Source organism: Diadema setosum, chromosome 14 (genome assembly GCF_964275005.1).
Source record: "Diadema setosum chromosome 14, eeDiaSeto1, whole genome shotgun sequence".
NCBI lineage: Eukaryota > Metazoa > Echinodermata > Echinoidea > Diadematoida > Diadematidae > Diadema > Diadema setosum.
The window spans coordinates 2,409,866-2,436,275 of NC_092698.1; the positions used below are offsets into that span (position 1 = coordinate 2,409,866).

Consider the following 26,410-nt stretch of genomic DNA (forward strand, 5'->3'; position numbering starts at 1 on the left):
GTATAGAAATTTATCCATCCTACATTTAAAAAATGCTTTCAAAATGTAAATTTACATGTCATTCTAATCCAAATCATTGCTATACACTGCATATTTGCATTAGATCACAATAATGAAACATTATTTTATAATACTTTTTAGTTTGAATATGAAATTAGAAAAAAAAAGTTACAAGTGTGTATTATAATATTACAAATATGTTTCTTTTGTGTGTGTGTGTGCCTGACTGTGACTATTTCAGTGGTTTCTAAAGGTTGCCACATTGTTTACACAACAATTTACACAAACTTTGAAGCTTTTTTTTTCAATATAATGAACAACTTCATACTGGTACTTGCTATAATTATGCTTATAAGTATGCAGACATCACCCTGTTTTGAAGTTCTTGTGGGGAAGAAAGAGCAAAAGAAATTTCATTTTCTGTGTTTAGTGGTATCGGCATACTATTTTCTTTTTCATGAAAACAGCGATTTACCCCAACAAAACAAAAACAAAAAATCTGACACAGAGTGAACACAAAAACAGAGGAACAGGGCTCTATGGTACCATCAAAAGCCTTACAGGCGTGATGTTTCACTGCTTGGGTTCAAAGGTTCAATCCATTGTATCAAGTGCAAAATCAATTATAAATGCATACCTCTCATGAGATATTGATTGCTTATTCCAGCAGCTGGCATTAGGTATAGTATATATTGATTTCCTTTTGAGCAATAAATTCACATTCCCCCCCTTTTTTTTTTCATTGCAATAATTTTGTTGACTACATGCCCTTTGGACTTCAGTACACTCAGCTTACAATCTTATAGATCCGAATTTCATCTTGTAGTTCAACCTATTTTTGTGTTTGTTTGTTGTTGTTGCTGTTGGTGGTGGTGGAGTTCACTTATTTATTTATTTTTGTATTTTTGTATTTTTGTATTTTTTTTTGTATTTTTTTTTTTTTTTTTTTTTTTTTGGGGGGGGGGGGGAGGATAATACAGCAATTTATAATAACAACTCATATTGCTCTACTAAACACCAATTATATCCTATCGAAGTAAATTCACATTTTTAAAAGCGTAACTGTTGGGTGGTATAGTACCGAACTGTGAAAAGTTCTAATTCGCACTTCATCCAACAACAAAGAATGTAGTGTGTAATTCATTCAGACTTCTCTTGGTGTATGCTTACTATTTCAGAGGGTTCTACCAAATTGCATATATTTGGACTGTTCTGAGGCCCGTTTCATAAAACTTGTCATCAGTGACAACTGTCACATTTCTATGACAAATTTGCTCTCAGCCAATCAGATGCACGGATTTCAGTAGCTTGTCACATCTATGACAACTTGTCACTGATGACAAGTTTTATGAAACGGGCCCCCGATCTGCTGACAAATAAATGTAGCATTACAATGCATGCTATCTTGGTTTTACTTCTTAGAACCACACTGTCCATTCTGAAATATCATTAACTGTATTGACAACCTGTATGTAGACTGTATATCAATGGTATTTTAAATCAGTGGGTTTGATAGGGATTAGCATGAGTCCAACAATATAGCTGTATACACTGTATATATTCAATCTCTATACAGCAGCATTTCATAATTCTTGAACTTATTCATTTATTCTGCTTTTTATATTTCTCTTCAGAGAATTAAACAGTGTTGCTAACTTCAATATATTTTTGTTACGCCATTAAAGTAAGCATCATATGAAATGTTTTACTTGTACAACAAGTTCATAACTTCAAGCAAACTTTCATAAAATCTAGGGCAGACTCATGTAACATCAATAGAATACTGTATGCCATATATTTCGCGAGTCTAAATTTTCGCGAATAGGGACTTCCCGACAATTTCGCGAGTGGTTAAATTCGCGATCGCGGAGTCCTGTACTGAATGGAGAAATGTATACACGTACGTCACATTCATATCGGCATTAGAGTCATGATACCGAATGGCATAGCCGTTCCTTTGACGTGCCATGGTGGCTTCATTTTTGGGGTAAGACAGCTGGGAATTGGACAGGACATCACTTAACTGATTATTTGACCATAAATGCAAAAAAGTCATATTCACCAAAATTTCAGATACAAGGAAAAATGAAAATGAAAAAATTAAATTTTTTCCCTAAAATGTTAATTTTTAAACATTTCTCTCTTTGAAATGTTAATGAATGCTGATCTTCACATCGCATATTAAATATGTAATGTCACATTAACAATCAAGATCCTGCAATCTCCAGTCTACAATGTGCATCCTGTAAATCAACAATGATGAATGTTGATCATTACAACATGAACATTTTGGTTGGACAGAAAATCAATGCACATTCCACTGAAAAATTGCAATCCTTGCAAGCAAATGATACATCATTACTGCTGTTTTGTACACTCTACACGATGAGTCACTGCATATTGTTCATAAATGAATACACATGTAATACAGTATAGATCTATTTACAGTAGACTTGAGACACGGGTCAACTTGAGAATGGAAGAATTATACCATTACCCGGTAATAATCATGCACGGTGTGCAAGTTACATTGTAGGCCTATACAACTATAAGCCAGAGTAATTGATGTGACCTTCTGTAAAAAGTGATGGGCCATTTAAATTCTATCAAACCCTCAATTCTTCATTACCCCATCATGGGTTACAAGTGTATGAGGAAAATACCCCATTAACATCACCCTAGGTCATGGAATGGAAACTGGAGAACCTATCCAAAATATCTATTCAAATCTACGAGAGAAAATATTTACTAAATGGTTGTGAATTAAATGAGACAGAAATCAGTTACATTGTTCTTCTTCTTCTTCCAGTCTGGTACAGTCCGCCTCTGGCGTATTATCGTACCTTGTGCTTGTCAAGTGCTGGGTGTACAGTGTGCAGGTAAAAATCCTCTACAAAAATTTCTATGTGCAGCTAAAAAACAAGATGTTGTAGGTGGTCTAATAAGTTTTTGTTTATCTACTGACTTCTAAGTTCTAGAAAGTGCCATGCGAGGTCTACTGGTATGGTATTTGCGATCCACGGCAGAATTGTGTCTGGCCAATCATGGACCACACTATTACTTGATTTGTTGTGTTGTGTATGCTTAGCACTACAGCAGTCAGTAGCTTAGGTAGGTAAACAACACCAGTCTAGGACAGATCACTGGGGAGCATTCCAGTCTCGAAATCGTGGCAGGGAGAGTAAAGAGTCATAAAAAGCCGTGTAGCAACCGTCACTCGTCACCTCGAGTGTCACCAGATGATCACTCACTGCGTAACATTTGTTCATCTATTTAACATGATCGACATACAAAATGCAAGGCTGGGGTCAAAAATGTTTTTTTTCTTTTTGTTTTTTAAAACTGGTGCGAACAACTCTCTCTCTGCTCTGCTAGCTGCTTTCACTCAGTTAGAGAGCAAGTAATGTTAGACTTGGACAAAAATCCGTCTGTCCGGAGTTTTTATTTTTAGTATCATTTTTTGACATAAATACGGCTCTCCTTCGTACAGGAGGGGATTTAGGGAAGCCAGACGTAGTCACTGTGGAACATATCCTTGACTCAACGACCAGATACAGTGTATAGACAGACTGATCTTTTGGTCAATGCTAGACATGGAATTTAGGAAGCATTATGATTTACTTTAATCTCTACTAAAGTACCGGTACTATCCAAATGGCTCATTATTATAGATTCAGCTACCTTACTTATGCATTGCTTGATGGCCAGGACTGTTACAGGTCATGAATTTGGTGAAACTAGAATGTAGACCTTGACTTGCCCTTATTCATAGGTAGGGCCTACGCTACAGTATGGTACTTTAAATGATCCACGTCTCCACTGGCACTGCCACTGGTATTACGACAATGCAAGGGCAAGTTAGGATTGGGCACTAAATTTATACGTGTCATGTCACAGTGAGTTATTGCACGCAGTAACCATAGTAATAACTGTTCAAGTTTGCTAGCTCACTGTCACGATGGAAACTGCAACATTTGCGTTTTGCAATCGTTTGAAAAAGTGAGTCCGTATTGAGTCATAATGATCATTTAATTTTCTTGTTGGGTCTCCATCATCAGTCATTTGTGTACACACAGCAACACCCAGTAACGTTCGCAGAGGGCGCAAGTGCAGGTAAACACTTGGCGATATGAACTTAGCAACATCAATGATATTAAATTTACATCAAATATACTAACCGCTAGATCTTGGCCTATCCTTCTTCGAAGGTTTTGTACTCAGTCTACTGCTCATTTTCCGTGATATCAGGAATTTTTCTGGACAAATGTTTCGGTGAAAACTACGCGTACGTGATCACGAAACGTTTGCAAACAGTCATTTCTGACAATACTCAACAGGCAACGTTTGTGTACACACACTATGAGCACATACTGTCCATAGCAATAATCCACACGCTTTCTATTCAATCTTGTCTACGCTCACGAAAAATAGTTCGTAAAATGTACAACGTGATTTGAATCGGTCAACTCACATATCATAATATATAACAGAATACATGATAAATTCTAAAATTTTCGTATGTTTTTCTGCGACGAAAAAAAAATGTATAGACAGTTTGACTTGAGCGCATAAATATCTCTTTTCCGAGTCAACCTCATAGAAATCTAACCTTTGACCTTTCTGCAGCAGACGACGTTTCTAGCGAGACCACAAGCGAGACGTGTTATCTCAGTTAATATGCCCACAGTGCTACAGTGTAATCAGATCAGCTGATCAGTACACTTGACAAACTTTGCTTTATCACATCGAGGGATGCCTCAAGATTCCCTTCTTTCTGATTGCTGCCAAGGATTCGAAAACCTAAAATTTGACAAGGTAGGCCTACATCATGTACATTGCATTCTACATGTTGTCGTCTAGAGTCTATGTAGAACCATGGAGCTACCAAATTAAATCATGAATCATATTATGAGTGGAGTGGATTTGCCTCAGCTTGCGCTTGAGCTGTAAATTTAGTGTAAAATAATAGCCCGACCAGACGCTGTTTAGTACGCTGTGATTACAGCGACTGGGCTGTGTATAGTTATAAAATAGTATGGTGTGAGTGTGTACGAGCTGCTTCTATTTATATAGACCCTAGGTAGCTTTAGATTTTAGACGCGCGGACGTTCAAAGAGAAAAAAAAACATGATCTGAGCGTGCGCAGTAACTTAATCCGCGCTACTGCGCACGCTCAGATCATGTTTTTTTTTTCTCTTTGAACGTCCGCGCGTCTAAAATCTAAAGCTCCCTATTGACCGATTCTGTGACGCGCTATGTGTATTTTTGGCATGGGCGCAGCCATAGTGGGTGTATCAGCCGACCCCCCCTCCGCACTCCCCCACCCCTCTCCCTACATTAGCACGCGCGCAGAATGAAAAACTGCTTTAGCCAATATAGGCGTCTCGTACTGAGTGCGCGAATGCTTGCTTAGTGCGCGAACCTTTGTTACAAGTGCGTGTAAACAATCTGTTGCCCCTGGGTGGGGGAGAGCAGGGGGGGGGGGGTCGGCTGATACACCCACTATGGCTGCGCCCTGTGCCGTAAAATGTCTGCTGCCCTCAACGAACCCGAATCGGTCAATAGCTAGCCTGACCAGACCGCTGCGCTTACAGCGGCTGCGTGTAGTTACTTTTATAAAATGGGTTCAAGAATGTAGCCAATTGGAAGCGCTGAAATGAGTCACGTGTGCGTGCATTAATTTCTTCAGGTATGCACTAAGAAGAGTCTCTCTTCCACCTCCCTGGCCTGACGTACGTCACAATGTTTACACTAGCAGTGCGCACTCAATCAGTTGTTACAAGTGCGTCACGCGCTACTATACGCGCTGTCAATCCTTTAAACAACTTCTAGTTCGGGCCGCGGGCTGCCACAACAGCCGGCGGCCTTTCTTGTGCATAACACATGGCGTACGTATACTCTTATACGTACGTACAGTACTTATGTGCGGGATTTCCGAGTGCGACGTACGTAAATGTTTGGGACGAACATCTTCGGACATCTTGACTTTTGAGCGAGTGCTACATGTAGCTGACTGGTATTGACCCACAAAGGTACGTGAATAATGCTGTTAGTTTTCGACCCATTTTATAAAACAAATGATGCACAGGATTATTTCGTGGCGTTAGTGAAGGTGCGGCGCACTCTCGAGTATTGACAACGGTTGCAAACATGCACTCGGCTGCGCCTCGTGCATGTCGCACCATTGTCAATACTCTCGAGCGCGCCGCACCTTCACTAACACACTCTATCCTGTGCATCATTTGTATGCTATAAGCTAGAGCTGCAGCTGTGCCTATCTATGCCTTTCCACGGGGCGCTCCTTAATCCTTCGGGCTGGTTGCAGTTAGCTGTACCTTTTGGCTTTGACCGAAAGATCGGTCTGTATCTGGTCGTCGGGGAAATGTTCCGCGGAGACTGCGTCTGGCTTCACGGACCCCCTCCTTATACGGAGGAGAGCGATAACGTCCAAAAAATAAAAGACTCCTCCGGACAGACGGATCTTTCTGTCTAGCTGTGCCTGGTTGTGCTGTGCTGTGGCTGGTTGGCTGGTTCGCTGGCTGGCAGGCTAGATCATGAGCATGATGAGTAGGGCGTATGTTTACAATTAATACATGGATGACCGTGCCATGGCCATAATGTTAGACAGAAAGATCTGTCTGTACGGAGGAGTCATTTATTTTTTTGACGTTATTGCTCTCTTGTATAGGACTTAGGAGGGGATCCGTGAAGCCAGACGCAGTCTCCGCAGAACATATCCCGGACGACCAGATACAGACCAATCTTTCAGTCAATGCCCATCCCCATGTCTAATTCTGGGGATGTAATGCATTCTGTAGTCTTTAGACCTATTCTATTTTACTCCAGGGCGGTCCGTTCATTGTACAGTTTTAAACCGAATGCTTCACATTCGTTTGGGCTGGTCACAGCATAACTTAGACTCAAGTAACTTAAACCATACCTACAGCCTAACCGCACTGGCCCGAATGTGGCTGCCACTGGTTAGTATGCATCACTTCAGCCGGGGAGTTAGTATAGATCTATTTGTGGAACAGACAGACAGACATACAGTTGCTGACACCTGAGTGGGTAGCTAGTGATAATGCAACACTAGACTATCTAGTAGACCTACTGTAGGCCTATGTTCCAAATGTTTCGCGAGGATTTTATTTTCGCAAATTTTGTGAGCCGGGTGTTATTCACGAATTAAAAACGCGCAAAAATATTGACTAATTAAAAAAAAAATAGTATATCAACCTTTTGATTCCAACATGAATGCGATATGAATGCATACATTTCTCCGTTCAGGACTGTACTCCATGATTTTGAATTCAACCATTCGTGAACTTGTCTTGAAGTTCAGATTCATGAAAATCAGTCTTACAAAATATATGGCGTATACAGTACTCTATTAGGCTATTGTACTTTAAAGTAAAATAGTTTACATTATGGACATAGTAAAACTCTATTTACCACCATTCTGATAATAGTAATCAATCTACAGATGACTTTAAATCTATTGTCTCTATTAACTTTAATTGTATGTAGTACTTGTTTTAGGCTTCATTTTCTGGAAATTGTCTCACAACTTTGTATTTCACACATTCTGGATAGGGTAAACACTGCACTGTGACTGTTTGCATGTCATAGTAAAGATGTTGGAAGATCAGACATCGGTAAGGTGGTACGGTGGTATCGCCAAATAGGAATACTGTGCAAATTCACATCCATTGCGACCTGAACACTATCGGATATTTCAGTTTTTACAGCGCAGAGACTCACAATTGAAATTCCACTACTTTGAAGCTAGTGTAGTCATGAAAGCAAACCTTGTTCCTGCTATGATCAAATTCAGCTGTTCCTGAAGTTGTTATACAAATCCCAATTTGCAGCAAAGTATCGCACACACGCACACACACGCACACACACACACACACACACTCTCTCTCTCTCTCTCTAAAAAAAAACAAACAAACAAAACAAAACACAAAACAAACAAACCAAAAAACAAAAACGTATGCCATTCCATACAATATAGCACCAATCCTTTGTGTACTTTGAATGCTGATTGGTACAGAAATCATCACATCCATCATTTACTCACTGCCCAAAGTCCCTGACCTAAAAAGAGACAAGAAGGCACTATGGTCAAGTGATGATATTATGTGATATGACAATGATATCCATGTGTGTCATAGATAAAGGTTAGACAGGTCCGATGGGGCAGCTATTATTGACAGAGATATTTTAAGGTTCCTCATTTAAATACACTGTGATATTAGCCTGTTGAAGACTAGTCCTGAGTATACTCGGGTAGGTGTCTATTGACCGATTCTGTGACGCGCTATGTGTATTTTTGGCATGGGCAGCGCCATTACTGCGGTGTCTCAGCCGACCCCCCCTCCTCTCTCCCCACCCCTCTCACGCGCGCAGAATGAAAAACTGATGCATGGTTGTTTTAGCCAATGGGCATCTCGTACTGAGTGCGCGAATGCTTGCTTAGTGCGCGAACCTTTGTTACAAGTGCGCGATAAACATGTTGCCCGTGGGGTGGGGGAGAGCAGGGGGGGTCGGCTGAGACACCGCAATTTGAGCTCATGGCTGCGCCCAGTGCCATAAAATGTCTGCTGCCCTCAACGAACCCGAATCGGTCAATAGGAAATGCTTGTTTATGGCAAAATCAGCTCATCCTCAATGTTTGTGTGTTTGTTTTTTCCCCAATGGGATATTTGTTGGTCTACATCAAACATAAATTCATCAAAACACATAATACATCATAATATTTCAAACAAACTAATTTGAAAATAGGCAATGAAATATTGTGACTCAGAACATGTTATCATACATATCAAAATAACAGGTGGCTAAACAGACATCCTCGATAGGCTAATACAACATACTACAAGTATGTCTAGATAGCCAAACAAACAAACAAACAAACAAACAAAAGCAGAAACGAACTAGAAAAGTACTCTGAGAGCGCAGACCTCCGCCAAGCAGGGTTTTTTTTTTCTTCTTTTTTTTTTTGCTGCTGATCTTATTCTTCCATAGAGATCAGTGATTTCCACTCATACAATATCATGCATGCTGGAAATAACCCACTTTCCCAATAAAAAAAAAGAAAAGAAAACAAATATAAAAGGAGAAGAAATGTGTACAAATGTTTTGCATAGCTAACCCTGCACCCCCACCCCTTCCCCCCTCCCCCCCCCCCAAAAAAAAAAAGGTTGCAAACTTTCCTCACTTGCAAAAAGAATCATTTGTGGATACAAGTACTTACTGCTGGTTCACTGATTTGTAAGACTGCCCTCTTGTGACTATAGCTATACATTTTTGCTCATGGGGCTGTGCATGGCACACAACACACTAGCTGAGTGAACAATGGTCCTCCTCAGATGTTATTAATGGTGAAATAGCCTTGTTACAAAAAACAAAAAACAAACAAGCAAGCAAACAAACAAACAAACAAACAAAAAACAAAACTTTTATTATATGTATTATAAGTTAGTTAGTTCCCCCCCCCCCCATCATGTTTGATTATTTGAAAGTATCCAACAGTATAGACCCATTCGATTTGGCAGACTGAAGAAACAATATTGTGAATTGGAGAAATGTGAATCATTTTGGTAATTTTCACAGAAAGTATAACATACATGTGTCCCCCCCCCCTCCCCCCTCTCTCTCTCTCTCTCTTTTCTTTCTATGATTTTCTAGATGAACTGGGATCCTTTCTGGTGGACATGTCACAAGCCCAGAATCATCTGGTCTGATCCCAACCTCTACTACAGCATGGCAGTCATCGTCTTCAATCCTGTCTTCTGGAACGTTGTGAGTTCTGATTGATGTCATTGGTAGTCCAAACTCCAAATCTGGACTATCAGAAAAGTCACAATGGAAATGTCGCATAAAGCCAGAATATTTGATTGAGAAGTAGATGTCAGAGCAGAAATATCGCAAAGATTCACCACTATTTTCTTTTGATAGATATTGGTTTTGATATGAACTTGGTTTCTGTTATATTTTGATGTTGTTGCACACCAACAAACGTGGACTACCAGGTACTTATATATATATATATATATATATATATATATATATATATAATCTTTTCAGTTTTTCACTTTTCTTTTCAATCCTCAACAAACTATATATTCCCAACGGATATGTACCCAACGGATATATATATATATATATATATATATATATATATATATATATATATATATATATATATATAGTGTGAGAGATAGTTCCCTGGGTCCCGAACGTGCACGGTGCCTCATTGTTGGTTGCATATATTATATTGAAAGAAATTGAACTGAGGCGGGACGTTGCTCTCGATCTTAGTCTCCCTTTTATTTTGTCTGCTTGTGTGTGTGTATGTGAATATGTATATATGTGCTTATGTATGCGGGTGTGTGTGTGTATGTGGATGTATACATATACGCAATGCAAATAGACATATGAATATAATATATACATATGATTCTGTTTGTGATTATTATGCTAAGAATTATAAGACAATATGATTATTATATGGCAGCATTATGATATAAGAATTTATTCATATATTCTTTTTGACATATGATGTTATTCTGATGATGATTTGAGGTTAGATTGGATATTTGTATTGAATTGAATGATTGATTTGTGTTTATAAAGGAAATGATTTAGAAGATTGGTAATATATGAAATTGCATTATATATTATATGACACGTCAGGTTATTCATATAATAATTATTCCGTTGGTAGGTCCTGACGAAGGCCTAATGACGGGCCAAAAGCTTGACAAATAAAAGGGAGACTAAGATCGAGAGCAACGTCCCGCCTCAGTTCAATTTCTTTCAATATATATATATATATATATATATATATATATATATATATATATATATATATATACATTTGTAAAATATATCTGTTAATGATAGATGTACTTTCCTGCATGTCCGCATTGTTTGTATGTATTACGTTATGGCACACTTTATGCTGTGCTGTTTTTATGTACTTTGCTTGTGTGTGTGTGTGTTTAAAAAAAAGGCAAAAATAATCACTCAGAAATCATGTTTAGCCAGGGTCACTCAAAACAAATTGCACCAGTCTAATTTACTCATGCAATATGGTCCTAGTAAGGGCAATGCAAGGAAGAAAGACAATTTTGCACTGTATTTCACAATGAAAACACATGCTGACATTCATGACATCTCTTACTGTTCTCGCTTGGCAACTTGCATAATTTGCAAGATCAGTGGGCCTAAAGTATTTCATATGCTCTTTCAGCCTCCAGCTGTTTCTTTGACAAGTCAGGTAATGTGATGGAAGAGTGAATGTAGCAAAAGAAAGAAGAAGAAGAAAAAGGAGAAGAAGAAGAAGAAGAAGGAAGAAGAAGAAGAAGAAGAAGAAGAAGAAGAAGAAGAAGAAGAAGAAGAAGAAGAAGAAGAAGAAAAGGCATCAATTGTAACCAGGTTTGCAGTGTAGTCATCCTTCATACAGCTTTTGATCTTACTGTACCTCACTCTCATTTACTCTCAGTTGTTTGTAATTTCTTTCTTTTCCTTTGTCATTTCCAACCATTTTTACCATCCACTATTATGTATTTTTGTCGTCATCTTACGGATTGCTCTCAGATCCCGAATCAACCCTATTCATTTTTACCTCCGCCAAGGGAGGAAGTTATGTTTTCATTGCCGTTGATTTGTTTGTTTGTCTGTGTGCAAAATAATTCAAAAAGTTGTAAATGGATTGAGATGAAATTTGCTAAAAAAGTTGAGAATGACACAAGCAACAGACTATTAAATTGTGGTAGCAATCTGGGGATTTTCAAGGATTTTATGAAGGATTTTCAATATTTTAGCAGGTAGGGTCAGTAAACTTGGGAGTTCAAGCTGTGCATTTTTTGAGGTTTGCATACGCGCACTAAAGTGGATGCTCTAGTTTCTGCTAGGATGAGGTATGCTGCGCAGCTGGAAGTTGATGACATAACAAAAGGCTTCTATATTGGGTAATTGAGTGATGGTAAGATAGGTAGAAATCACTGATATCTATGGAAGAACAAGATTAGTGGTGGAAATGAGCTGCTTGGCGGAGGTCTGCACTCTCAGAGTGCTTTGCATAAGTTTACAATTATTTCTGTCACTGTTGTCTTGTTGCTTTTTGAAACCATTCGCACTGCTCAATCTCTGACATGAGTCTCATGCTATTAAAAGTCAATGGGGAGTCGTGAGTGTAGTGGTAGAATGTTTTCTTCTTCATTTGGTCCCTTTCAACATGTTATTGATCAAAATCTTGTCTATAGAGCAGTTCTTTAACAAGTCTAGTGATGTGATGGACAAATGAATGTGGCATGAAATGAGCATCAACCTAAAACAAGTTTACATGGTAGATTATCCTTTATACCTTTTTTTTTATCTCTCCCTCCCTGTCTTCCATATCTTTCTCTTGTTTTTCACTCTTTCTCCATTTTATGTATTTTCCTCCTCTGTCCCTTTGCATTTTCTATCCATTTTTTTACCATCTATCTGTGTTATCATATTTTGAATGAACAGAGATAACAACTATTACCTTCTTTGCAATATTTTGTACGTTTTGCAGGTTTGCAGATACTGCAGGTTTTTAATTAAAACTCATGTTTTTCCATTTTTCCCAAAATTGTAGTTACTACACATGTCTATTGCAGAAAAGGCAAAAGTGTTGTTTTCCTACCAAACATATGCCTGTTCAGGCCTCAGAATACAGCAGTGCTGTTCACGAAGTTGACATCCCTGGTTCGATATTGATATCAATCGACAATTATGTTCATATTGATATGAAGATGTTGATAGTGTTATTAACCTCTGTTTTCCTTCACTAACACTTATTCTCATTTGCCCCGTATGTTCATTTACATACGTCTTGAGCTGAGCAACATATTAATGTAATGATTCTGTTATTTCTGTTGTGTTATTAAATCTTCAATGTTTTCCTTTGTTGTTGTTTGATTAACTTTAATAAATTGTTGATGATAATAGCATTATAATTTTTTCTGCAATTTGATAAATTACAATTTACAATTTACTCGTGGTAAATATTTATGCCAAGTATAGCTTTTGATGGTAGATATCACATTGTAGTGAGGGGTCAAAGACAGGGCATACGCCTTTCTTTCTCTTCTTTTTTTGGTTACTTTGTGGCAACGAGCCAATATTACCTGGTGTCCTATGTGTTCTTCATTTGACTTTCTCAACTCTCAGAGCTGGCATGTTAGATGAACAATCAATATAACAAGAACTGTATCACTCCAAGATAAGTTTGAAAGTAAGCATCCCAGGCTGTGCCGGGGGAAAGTTAACATCTGTTTGCCAAACTAAAATTTTCCCAGGGTGTATTTCTCTCATTCTCTCCCCCCCCCCTCTCTCTCTCTCTCTCTCTCTCTCTCTTTCTCACTCTTTGTTTCTGTTTTTGTTAACTAAGTCCTAATCCAGGGAGTAATCGTATTGATTGGTTTTGGTGTCCACTTTCTGGTCGGGCCGCATTAGGGTATGGTCGACTGCCGTTCCCATGAATTATTAAATAGAATACCCCTGGTCCTGGTCGTATTTGTAGTGGTCAGGTTTTAAAAAAAAGCAACAACAACAACAACAACAACAAAATAGAAGATGATCTTTCTCAACAGGCGAGGAAAAATATATGAAAAGTTTTCTTCCAAACGACAGCTGTGTGACTTTTTTGCAACTTTATGATCTACTCTAATGACAATTTATTGCAACTCCATGACAAAAACTTTATAAGGAAAGTCTGTTAAGTGTTAGTTTGCACCTGTATATTATGCTTGCTAAATGTGCACATACAGTGACAGAAAAATGCCCATTTGTTGTTATCTGACACTTGCTGTCCAATATTGTGGAATCTTTCATGCTTTTTTGTCCTGGATTTTTATTTTCTTGTGTTAAGAGATGTTTCATAGTCTAAATCATTAGATTGCAATGTAGGCCTACTGCATGAAGATTACTAAATGTTGTATTTTCCTTATGGCGTGAGATGAAAATGCATAAGTGACATCTACATAAAAATCACTGGAATAAAAACATTCAATAGCTGGACATTAAGTAGAAGATTAAATGCAGACAAAGGCTGCAACACATTGTTGTGAGCTAGACCACATACAGATACCAAAATGTTCCATAATTTTCAAATGGAACAACTATACATAGCTTGATTTTTCATTGTGTATAGAACACTAGAAACTTACAGAGTATCAACTTATTAGGTACATGTGAATCTTTGTGGTGTACACTAAACTAGCAGTAAGGTAACAACTAGAGAGGAAAATGCAATGTATGACATAAGACAATTATGCATTTGTTAAGCTTGTCAGCAAAGATGTATTCATTTATCTGTTTATTTTCTTCTTTTCCTAGCTTGTGCTTACTTCATTATTTCTTGATATCCTTTAAAAAGTGAAAGTCTGTAGATAGGTATTTGTAGATTCTGCAGAAAATAAAAGGGAGGAGGAGGAGGAGGAGGGAAAGGCGGCAGAATTAGAATCATAATAAAGAAAAAATAGCAGTAAATATTGTTTAGAAAGAGATGTACAGAGTCAAGGTTTGTATTTGGCTGTCAAACATGCGTATGTTAAAGATGTACACATTGAATGACATGTGTCATTCTTCCCATACATACAATATGCCAAGTTGTAAGGGACCTGTTGTAAAAAGAAAAGACTAAACCGTCAGTTGCTGAAGACGGGAAAGAAAAAAAAAACTCCTAAAGTATCGATATTTCCCACAATGGTCAGATGTGTGTGTGTGTGTGTGTGTTTGTGTGTGTGTGCGGGAGGGGGGGGGGATGATAAATAGGGTTGTGGATGTGGGAAGGGGTGTGTGGGAGAAGAAAATCCTATGCTGGGAACTGAACCAGCTGACTCAGGACTTCTTCTTCAATGAAGACATTGTTGCTCATTGATTGGAGAGCCATTGACTTCATTCAGAGAGGTTCAAAAATAGAAAGCCGCTTTTGGCACCCGCTTTGGCGTCCCGTCTCAAACATGTCAGCAAAACGTCACTACAAACACGTTTCTATGTCGGATTTAGTTCAGCTGCCGTAGGCCACTTTGTTACAGTGTGACGATATTGATGTCACTGATGTAAAAAAAGGAAAAAAAAAGATACATCTTTTTTTTAATCAAATCATTTTAAAAGAAAGGAATTCTATTTGTCTTTACCATGTTGCTCATGTGTTTCTCATTCTTATGTAAAGCATTTGATCCTAGCTAAAGGTCAAAAAAATTTAACTGAACGAGGTAGATTAGTAAGATATACAATTGTTGATGGCTAGAAAGTTAAGAAGGAATATAGGAAGGTGGACAGAGGTATCAGAAGATCAGACAGGTTGGGGAATTGATGGAACTATAGATATGTCGCTGAAGAGGTGTATGGAGAAAAGATGGACATATAAAATTAGATAGAGGAAGATATTGCAAGTCACCAAAGGTATATACAACGCACTAGATCTGTAGAGTTCGACCATTACCATTCTCTCCAAATGATGGATAGATCATACCACAACTTCTCAATGCTAGAATTTAAAGGTAACTCAGCATTATCTTTCAACTTTTTTTCCTCATTTCTCTTACCACATGTACCATAATCTCTGCAGCTACCTTCAGCCACTTGTCATTTGTCCATGTGGAATATAGGATGACGTGATAGAACTATATAATTATTTTGGCATGCCAGGTTTAAGTTTTATCATTGCAATGGAGCTTCAAAGTGCAGTCAGTATTATGTAGTTTGATCTGTTGAGTCTGGAGAAGACAGACTAGCCAGTCAGTTTGAAAGAGGTTCTGTTTCTCTAGTGAGTATCTTCAGTATATCTCCCTTTCACACATCCCCTTCTTCCAAGCAGTACCCTCACTTTACCACAGATACCTCATCCAAAGGGAAGCCCACTCAGCAACCATTCCTCCCTTTGTTATGCAAATTTCCCTGTCCCATTCATACTCGGGGAGCTATAATCACTCCAGCGAAGTAGATTTAGGATTGTGCAGTGTCAAACATGACCCACTGTGTGTTAATGATGGCATCGCTTGGAGCAGGGGTTCATCTCATTATTTTGTAACTAGTGCAAGGCGTGCACTTAAGACTTACAGGAGAATTTGACTCCATTTGTTTACCAGTTTCATAAACAGTATATAGATTTAGAACCTTTGACAGACAGCAGTAGGCTGTATATGGGTTGTTGTGTGGGTGCAGGTATTGTTGGTAATATGTGTGAGATTGTTTAAGCAAATTTTGAACGAGAGAGGGAGTTTGAAAAGGGAAGAGAGTGTGTGTTGGGGAGAGGGGGGATTAAAAGTGGATTCACGGATTATCTGCAGGGTCTGAATGGGGCTTACATGGCTTACATTGTTCTGCACTCCTCAATGATTGGAAACAGGCAGGGACAATGTGGTGGATCGAATCTTGAAGGTTTTAGACGGAGGGGAGATTAACTGACTGACCATTGATTATCAAATTGACCAGTACCATCAACCTTGTTTTCAGTTTCTTTAGAAGGGATGGATGGTTTCAGTACTGTAGTACCCATGTGGATGGACACTTTATAGTTCAGTTGGAGCTTTTTATTGCTGTGTTTAAGTCACAAATTCCCAAAGGATGTACTTTGTGATGTTTTAGGGTTTTTATTCTACCAGTCCATTCTGTGACTTGTTCCATGTTAGGAATTAAAGGGAAGTTGGTTCCACTGTACCATTTCAATTGAGAGAGAGAAAAAAAATAATACCACCCAAAACATGGCAACCTTGAAATCATCATTTAGCAGGTTTCACGGTGAATCAAATGTAAAACGTGTGGAACATTTTACTTTTTTTTTTCTTCTGGAGAAGGATGGCTAATACTAAATCAGCAATTAAGAATGTACAACCAGATTTATTATTATTATGTCTTCTTCTTTTTTAATGTGATGAAGTTATCTGGGGATTGGCAGACTAGTACATATTAGGAAAAATAGGTCTGAGCAATGGAACGGATTTTTGTAATGTTGGGAATGAATGTCAGTAGTGTGGAAGAATTTTGAGCAAAACAAAACAGTTTGTCATGTTGGGGATAGTTGTGTGTACAATGTGGGATGGGATCTTTCTTTACATCTTTACATCATATACTTGGGAATATTTATTCTCATCTTTATTGTTTTTAACATGTAGATCATAATAATGTGGAAAAAAATTGCTAATCAGTGCAGATTAATTTGTAAAACCACTCATTAAGACTCATCAAATCCAAGCAGTATCTTTTAGATGTCTAATTTTAAGATAAAAGAAGGAAAAACTACATCATAACTAGGGTAATGCAGCAATCCATCAGGACTGTGTGTTAGTAATTCATGAAAAAGTGGTTAGCAATTTCTAAAAATCTAGTTGTTAAGGACGCAACATCTAATACATGTACACAGGAATACCCTGTGAATGGTGTGACCATCAACCATACTATTTCATTCAAGATCAACCAAAGTCTCTCTCCTATAACTCTGGTGACTAAAGTCTAGTACGTAATGAATAAGCCATGTTCCTCTCCATGTGTTCAGTTACTATGCTTGCCTTACCTTAAACCTTTTTTTTTTTTTTTTCATGCTCCAGAGTCTGAATTTTGCTTAAGCTTGATGTGAAAGATTATCCAATTCTTTACATAGTTCGCCAAAGTCAAACTAGTACATCTTTATGATATTTTGTATGTTTGTGGTTTTTTTTTTCATCAGAAATTAGGAATCATGTCTTTTTCTTTAAAAAAAAAAACACAACCAATACACTTGTTTTTCTGAAATCCTATGTAGCACACTTAGTTTGAGTAATTTTCCCAATTTTTACCCCAGAAATGATTTCAGCCTTCAAAATAGATATAAAAAAAAAAAAAATTATTTGTTTGTAAATATGTATCTTTTATTTTTTTTGCAACAATATGTTCCTGAATCAGCAGAGGTTTGAATCCTCGTAGTTTAACTTTCAATTTACACTTACTCAGTATTTTGTCTGTTTGAAAATGCACACAGTACTTTCTTAGAGGTGATTCCCCTCAAATGGAGACTAAGAAAATTGACTGTGCACTTGCAGATCTAGTACTATGAAAGTGGCATTCCACAGTTTGTAAACACTAGACTGACAAAATTTTATTTGAAAATATGCTGAACATGAATTATCTGATTTGCAGGACATGTTTAAGAAATATTGGGACTTGCAAGGAAAATGTGAACTTGCTTTTAACACTTATGTGAAATAAAAAAGAAGGTTGTAGAAGAAAAGTGTTTCACTCTTTAGGAATTTTGCATAAAAAACCTTAATCATATCATGATTTTTTTTATTATTTTTTTTTTTGTGTTGAATGGACCTTTCTGTGATTTCAAGATGCCAAATATTACTTTCAGCTAAAGATACAATAAGCCACGCCTATGTCAATAATCTTTTAGAAGCAGAATTTTGTAGATGCATTTTTTATTTTAAGTCTAATTTTGTTTTTCTCTAGACAAATGAGTATTATGCTCATGATCTCATACATGTAGCCATTGAAATAGTGACTTTTTGTTTAAAGAAAGAATAAAATATGCAATTTTCTTCCAAGCATACCTCTTGAGAACATATTTTGGAAGCATGAAATTATTCTGCTATAGAGTGAGCTTTGAATTCGTGGAAGTTAGAATTTTTTAACCACGGGAGATGCAAACATGATTTTTACCTGCAAAGTTAAGCAAGGCTGTAAGACTTGCATGATTGAAATACACAGAAAACAACAGGAGAGATTATTAGTTACTCGGTTATTCTGAGTATATAGGGCAAAGTCAAAATAACAATTACCTGAACGAAAACTATGCAACATAAGTAACTTTTTGCTGAAAGAAGAATGTCTTCTGCAATTCTTGTATAGATTGATATTTGATATTGAAATCAGATGAAGATATGAATTTCCTCCTAATATGTGTGGAAACTATTGAGTGTATGAACATAGGCTATGAAGTAATGCCTTTTAAGATTATAGAATGAGAAACCAAAATGTTCTATTTCAAATACCATACCAGCAATGTTTTCACTCCGTCCTATATCTCTGCAAGTTTCAATTACCTTTCTATCTTTCACTATGCTGGTACCGCTTGATACTGAGATTACATAAGCAATGCCTTCCTTGTGCTTTAGTTACTAGCTTTACAGGATGTTAAGATGAATTAAAAGCAGAAACATAGGGAAAATATTTGTTTAGAATGTCTTTTTGAATGATGTTTAAAATGCTTGACATAATTACCCAATCAATGCTAATTGTCCGTGATGGTGAATTTCAGTGTAAATTACCAGTGAATCCAGAGAAACAGGTGTTTAACGGGTGTGGCGCTGGTACATTCCACCTGCTGGGCATACCAAAGGGATGACACACAGCGATCTGTGTTCTTTGTGGGACAACTCATGGTCTTTGGAAATTCACAGGAGCTGTTCCACAAAAACCAAAGAACACTGAGGAATATTATTTGGAATGGTTTCTGGAGGATCTGTCCTGGCGACTTGAAGCGTAGGATGGCGTGGCCTCTGCTGTATTTCCCCCATGGTGGCTCTTGGAAGATGTAGTCTCCATTGCAACTTGAGTTAAAGTCCTTGGTCAGGTGGAAAAAAGCCTTGCCTACCTTGTAATCAGAGTTTACCAGCAGTAGATTAAAAGTGACAGATCTATTAAGCTACAGACTTTTTAGAGTTTTAGCCATCTTTTATTTTTCTTCTTTTTTTGATAAACAGAAGACATATTGAAAAACTAAAAAAGAAGTGTTGTAGTCACTCAATATGTTCTGAATTTGTGGAATGGTTATTTGATACAAACATATTAGGAAGTAAGTTGTAGTGAGGTATATACAAAAAGTATATTCAATGTAACATAACCTGATGCATTATTTATCAGGCACTCAGCAAAGCAAGACTACAAATTTATTCCTAAGATTATCTGTCAAAAAGCACCCATCACCCAATGCAAAATGGGCAGAGATGACATATCATTTGAAGAACTTGCAGGTTAGTATTTAAAGGATCAGGATGTCTTCTCAATCACCACCTACATTACAAGGATATCTCGCTGTTCTCAGAAAGCTTTGCAGTGAGAAAATCAGGTCAAAGTAGTAGTGCTATAGTTACCATGCTGTATAGTTACCCTTCTAACTTCAAGACATGCCATGATACAATGTACCAATGTACCATGCTCCAGTAGTCTAACCACGTGTGAATGCCATGGTAGAAACGGCGGCTATCTCTCTTTTCTCACCCTCTGCACTGCACGGAATTTCCTCTCTCTCGTTTTTGCCACAGTGTAAATGCCCACTTGCACACTTCCATTGTCGAGGCGGGGAGAAGGATTAGCAAGAATGAAAAAGAAGGAGGCATGAACTCACTCACACACACACTCTCTCATGCTCTGTTACATAACTGAAGCCGCAACCCACCTTTTCTTCAGCCACTTAATTGTCTATCTCCACTCTCTATGACGAACCCAGAGTGCTTACCACAGCAGCCTAGATCTCTTCCTACGTCCAAAACCTTTTGATACCTACGGATTCTGCCATGAATGGGGGGATGTTCTTGTGTATGAGAGGCAAAGGCAAGAATATATCTCCCCCTCACAAAAAAAAAAAAGAGAGAGGAAAGTTCCATGAAGGATACTTGGCAAGAAAGAACAAAATGTGAACGAGGAAATATACCTACTTACTTAAAGGGACCTGTGGCAGAGGTCAATTGTGTTGGCCTGCGTAAGAAATGTACACAGGCTACTAGATAGAGTTGACCAGACATGGAATTGGATACTGGACTCAGGGAGGACAAACTGTAGCAGGGCCTAGCCTTGTTTGATTAGGACCAGTGTTTGAGGGCTGTAACCGGTGGCTAATGGTGAAGAAAAAAAAAAAGTAGGAGAAACTTATGTTTGTCAACTGTGTAAGCTCACTAGCAAACGAACTTTGTGTGATCTGTTGGCTATCATAGCCAACTGTTTAACTTGCGTAGCCTTCTAGAGAAAGTCATTGCAACCATTAGGTTCCCATGACGGGAAATGCAGTAGTAAGGTAAGAACCTGTTTGTAAGAGAAAGTGTAAAATACCTTCACATACAGGGACTTGTCCTTCACCACCAACTCATGCTGCCCTAGATGATAAATTAACTTTCACCATAGACTCTGTGGGGTTAGAAGCATTACAAAATATTCCGTGCAACATCAATACAATATATATAATTGGTCGCCTGTAAGATAAAGAATAATAAACTTTGACTTACAGTTTTTGGCTAAAACTACCATACAGAAACAGAAATTAGTATCTTGACAAGATATGAATACAACACTGACATGGTATTACTAGTCAGAAGCTACATGTCCTATATTGAAGTAATATGGTTATGGACAGAAGGGCAAGACACAGAACTAATTCACTAAAAGAAGAATCAAATGTAGATATGCTTCACCAGTTCAAAGAAAAAAGAAATTACACAAAGTTTTTGGCTTGCAGTGAAGTTACAGAAAGTGAACGACTCCAGTTCTTTGCCTACAGACAGTACACTACCTGTGAGAAATGTACCAGCCCACTCACTCCAATAAACCGACCTAGAGCTCTGCGTTACAAAACTGCTGACTTATCCTCCCGAGTGTTGATCCAAATAGTGAAAGCATCTCCCGCCAAAGTCTGTCCTTTATAGAAATGATGGACCAGTCGATCCATAACACCCCCCTTTTTTTTCCTTGTGAGTGCTTATTGATTACCCCCAAACTGTGCAGGGGGTACCCATGCAACTCCTCCCCCCATCTCATAACCAAGCTTCTAACCAAGGGATCTGCCTCACTTGTATCCTTGTCCGTCAAGCATCCTTTCACCCCATTGGTTGAAACCTGTGACTTCGCCAGACCGCTCATTTGCATGACAACAGGTAGCGTCATGTCTTGCTGATGAATAGTGTACAGGACTTACATTGAGTGTACCCCATCCCTTCACTGGGCTTATTGAACTTGCAAGAAAAAGAGGAAAAGAGAGGGAGAGAGCTAGGATGGACAATAGGACCTAGACCTGCCTAGCTTCACTTGATGGACCAAAGGAAGGTTGCTATTGTTTCCAGGTTGGATGAATGCCTTTCACTCGGTCCTGTTACCAATCCCATAGAGGACCTTTTCAGGGGGGCTCCCAATGGTGTCTTTAGAGCCTCCCTTGAGAAGTCACCATCTGGGAGTGACACTTAGTCTTCCCATTCAGCCACCTTTCATTCTTTTTCCCTTACGTCTTTCACTCATGTCTTGTGAAGGAAGTGTAAAGATGGTGTAAACTCAAAATTTTTCTTTCTTAGAAATGCTGAACTGGTCATGTAATAGTTTTTTTGACCTTCTGCTATGAATTCTCTTCTCTGAAACACAAATGCTCCTTTACATATATGTATACCAATAGCTCTCAAGGCAAATTTATGACATGAATTATACATTTTCTAAAACATGTAGCCTGTTCTATGCCAGCATCTTTTCTATGGATAGGTAGATGGATAGTCTACAAGAACTCAGCAAAGTGACAGAGTCACATCAATTTTGCTCGACAAAGCTTAGATTTCCCTCTATTCCTTGTATACCTTCTGAAATTATGACTTAAGATGTTCAATTTTCAGAGGTCTACAGTCAAAGACTAAATATACTAGATGGTATACTGGACATGATGACCCCCCCCCCCCCAAACGATCTAGAAGAAAACCCACCAAGAAAAAAGAAAGAAAGTAAAATATATAGATTGCTCGTAATCCACCAAGTAATCTTGTAACAGACTGGTGTTTTCCCACATCAGTATTCAATGGTCTTGTTCTTTGTATTGAAGTGCTTCTGTTGTGGAAGCTTAAAGCAGTGAGAGCAGTGAGAACAGTTAAAGGAATATGGTCAACTTTAGTTTTAAAAATTGAATAAACAAGTAATTTTTGTAAAGATAAGAGAAAGATATATATTCAGGTGTGAGCTTCTTTAATTTGTCTCTCTCTACAAATTAGGCTTGTAGAGGGAGACAAATTGAAGAAGCTCACACTTTAACCTTCGCCCCTCTGAATAATATCTTTCTTTCAAGATATATATTGTTTAACTATACAGTATCAAATGATGTTCCTTCATAAGTGAATAGTGTTCATGACCAGAGTTTCACATGTTTCCAGTTTTAAAAAGCCAAGCAGTATGGCCCTATACATGCTCCCAATATCTCTAAACTCTGGTATTGTTGTAAATTTCATGCTATAAAAAAAACAAAGAAACAAACTATGGTTAAAAAGTTACATTCTCCTGTAATGGATAGAAGTCAAAACAAACAAGAATACATAAAACAACAACAAGGGGCTCTGCAGGAAAAATGTTGTTTTAAAGAAAATAAGAGAGAGAGAAATGGGACCATTGCAGGAAATACCATGTAGTGTAAATGAAGCAATGCTAATATTCCAGGATGGAAATCACACTATTTGTAAAGCAGGTGATAAGATTCTTGGCAATCCTGTATATCATAATTTATTATGGAGTACCCCTAATTCGTGTGTACCCCTATAGTTCATGTGTACATGTAAGTGACCCCCATCTTGTACAATGTATGGCTGCTGCTCAGTAATCTGAGTTTGCTTTTTTGTTTGTTTGTTTGTTTGTATGTTTGTTTCTGGGAGGGGGAATTAATCACAAAATACTCCAAGTCAAAAAAAATCTTATTATGCCCATTATATTTCAAGTGTACATTTACTTTCCATAATGAAATCAATAGTTAAGCTTTCAGAGTTGTCACCAAAAATATCTCTTGAAGCACAGGCCCTTTTCTTGGTTGAAAATGATTGGAAAGAATTATGACCACATCCTATGCAATCTTCCATCTTTGTGTATTAATTTTCATTAGATTTTTGCTACTAATGTTAGCAGTACTCTATTGTGGATGATCTTTAAGATCTATGATAATAAATCTTCTTGAATTGCCAAGAAGGAATTTGTTTACATTTCTACATGTTTATATTTTGCCCTTTGCCATGGACTGGCGTGTTACAAACTCGAAGTCAAAGATTAAAGACACTCATGGAGTTGCAGTAAAAACTGTCAAATCTTCCATTTGCATGTTAGAAGCAGGTGGAAAATGATCAATTATACATCTGATGTTTTTTTTTCTTTCCTTCAGAACATCACATCAAATAATTCTAAGTTCACTGCACTTATGGCAACGCACCAGCTCTTACACACATTGTGAATGCCTGTACCTTTTAGGTACATTTTGAATCATGGCGATAACAAATGCATTCCTCACATTGTATTGATTGGCTTGCAAAGTTCACAAGTCTGTTCGATTTTTTATTGTTCTTCTCACATACAAACATGCCATGTCTCACACGCAATCAAGCAAGCTGCAGGGTGAGAGACAGAAGGAAGAAGGGATAGGAGGAGTTTGAGAAGGAAAGAAAGAGGATGGGGCAGAAGGAGATAGTAAAAGGGTGGAAAGAAATGATGATGAGAGAAGCTGATGCAAAGATGCCTTAGTCTTCCACAAGTCATACGATAAACCTTACAGTTGAAAACAACAGTTTAGGAGGCACTCCCAGGCCAACAAAACACAGATTAAGAAGAAGCTGGAGGCATAGAGATGAATAATTTATGGATTTTTCTTTTCTCTTACCAGTAGTGACTGTCCCAACAGCTCCAATGGCACTCAGCTTCCGCGACAATTTCTTTATTCCTCCGAAGCTCGGTTTGGACGCCATCCTATTGTCTGCCCTGTGAGATAATGATCTTCTCTCCGTATATTCCTTGTATTGTTTGTTTCAGTGGAGATCAATATTTCTTGCCTGGGAAGAAAAAGAAGAAAAAAACTTTGCGTTGATCGGGTTTTCCTTCCTTTTCTTTCTCATTTTACTTGTGGCGCCAACATAGTCGAGAGAAGAGACGGACCATCCTTTGTTGGGTCTTTTTTAATGAAGAAGAATCTATAATCCTCTGATTTGTGCTATAAAACATCAATTTGTTGGCTCTCATCACAATAATGATGACTATGTTTGATCGTCTCCGACATATAAACCTTATTGTTTCACATTGTCACTTTGTCATAATGTTTGTGGACTTCATTTAAGAGTATTCACTGGCTGTCATTTTGTTTACTGGTGTTATTTGCAACTTAGTTGCTCCCTAAAACTTTTCTCCCCACCCCCTTTTCCTCATTTCTCCAGATTCTTGTTTCATCTAATGATATTTGATTTTCATCGTTGATGCCCACACAAAACAATGAAAGGCAAAAAATTGAGAATCTGAAAAAAATTCAAAATTAAGTGCTTTAAGGCCTTAACAATGTTTGCCAGTTAAAAAACAAACAAACAAACAACCCCACCTCCCTTCCCCCCCCCCAAAAAAAAAATAAAATAAAAATAGAATTAGCATCATATAGTTCTCCAAGCCGCCATTATCTCTTATTGTTAAGTACAGGAAAAAAATTGCAGGGGAAAATGAATGCTATTTAGATGCTTCAGAAAAGCTTGTTCTTCGTATGGTACAATTTACTCTGCCCAGTTGACACCGTTTGCTGACTAGCGCTAGTCGCCTGAGGTGAACCGTGATGGACTGGCATCATTTGCCTGTTTCCTTGAGAGGGTAGGTTCAAATAGGTGGACCACTTTACTGGGTTAACACCCTGCTCTTTGCAAAGAATAAATGAAGTGGGATCTTTTGCATGCTCAAGAAGTCGTGACTAACCATGTAGCTACAAGAGATTAAAGGCATAATTTACCATTTGCTGATGAAACAAAAAACATGCATTAGTGCTTTAAAATAGTTCTAAAATGTGAGATAGGGATAGAAACAACCACTGTAAAAACTTGAATATGTATAATTGATGTTAAGTATTGTTAAATACACAAAATGTGAGCAATAGTCATAATAAAATGTTTCCAGACTGAACTGTCTACAGTTATGATTTATTAAGAAAAATACTGATATCTCTTTATATTTTAGGTTTTATTGCAAAATTGTATACAGTAGGGTGTTTTGTGATACAACAGACCTACACATATGCATCAAATGTGATATTTTGAACATTTTTAAATCACTGCTCCCAAAGGTAAACAGGACATGTGGGACATCTATTTAATTTCCTATCAGAGGGACAGAGTGTTTTGGCTCTTACTAGAGAGGATGGCATGAACTGGAAATCTATAAGTGACTTGATTGATTTACCTTTCTTCACTTTCCTTGTAACCTGTAGTATTAAAACCTTCAATTATTGGTTTATTGGCATGATCATATTGTTTTGGTCATAGATATTTTTATTGTGGTGGCATAATAATATTCAATACTTTCATGTACTGATGTTTTTTTTTTTTTATTCACTTGAATGTCATCATAATATGGCTGAGACAGCAACTTTATACATTTTCTTAATTGAGTCAACAAGTATTTAACAAATTCTAAATGAGCTTCAGCT

At 37.6% G+C, this 26,410-nt stretch overlaps 2 protein-coding genes across 4 annotated transcripts in view; one reads left to right on the forward strand and one right to left on the reverse strand.

The window, feature by feature from the left end:
• The window catches only part of LOC140237588 (MYCBP-associated protein-like), a 51,383-nt gene extending 47,036 nt beyond the window's left edge, over window positions 1-4,347 (reverse strand). Inside the window, exon 1 of the mRNA XM_072317521.1 lies at window positions 4,179-4,347. Coding sequence (XP_072173622.1) covers window positions 4,179-4,233 — 55 coding nt within the window. The 5' untranslated portion in view covers window positions 4,234-4,347. The remainder of the gene's footprint in view (window positions 1-4,178) is intronic.
• LOC140238093 (phosphatidylethanolamine N-methyltransferase-like) overlaps window positions 4,064-26,410 on the forward strand; it is a 36,648-nt gene continuing 14,301 nt past the window's right edge. The window contains exons 1-3 of one of the 3 annotated variants that reach the window (XM_072318019.1): window positions 4,186-4,208; window positions 4,762-4,815; window positions 9,694-9,807. In XM_072318019.1, coding sequence (XP_072174120.1) covers window positions 9,694-9,807 — 114 coding nt within the window. In that variant the 5' untranslated portion in view covers window positions 4,186-4,208; window positions 4,762-4,815. Of the gene's footprint in view, window positions 4,114-4,185; window positions 4,209-4,698; window positions 4,816-9,693; window positions 9,808-26,410 lie in introns of those variants that run through there. The other 2 variants (XM_072318020.1, XM_072318018.1) reach the window with 2 other exon arrangements.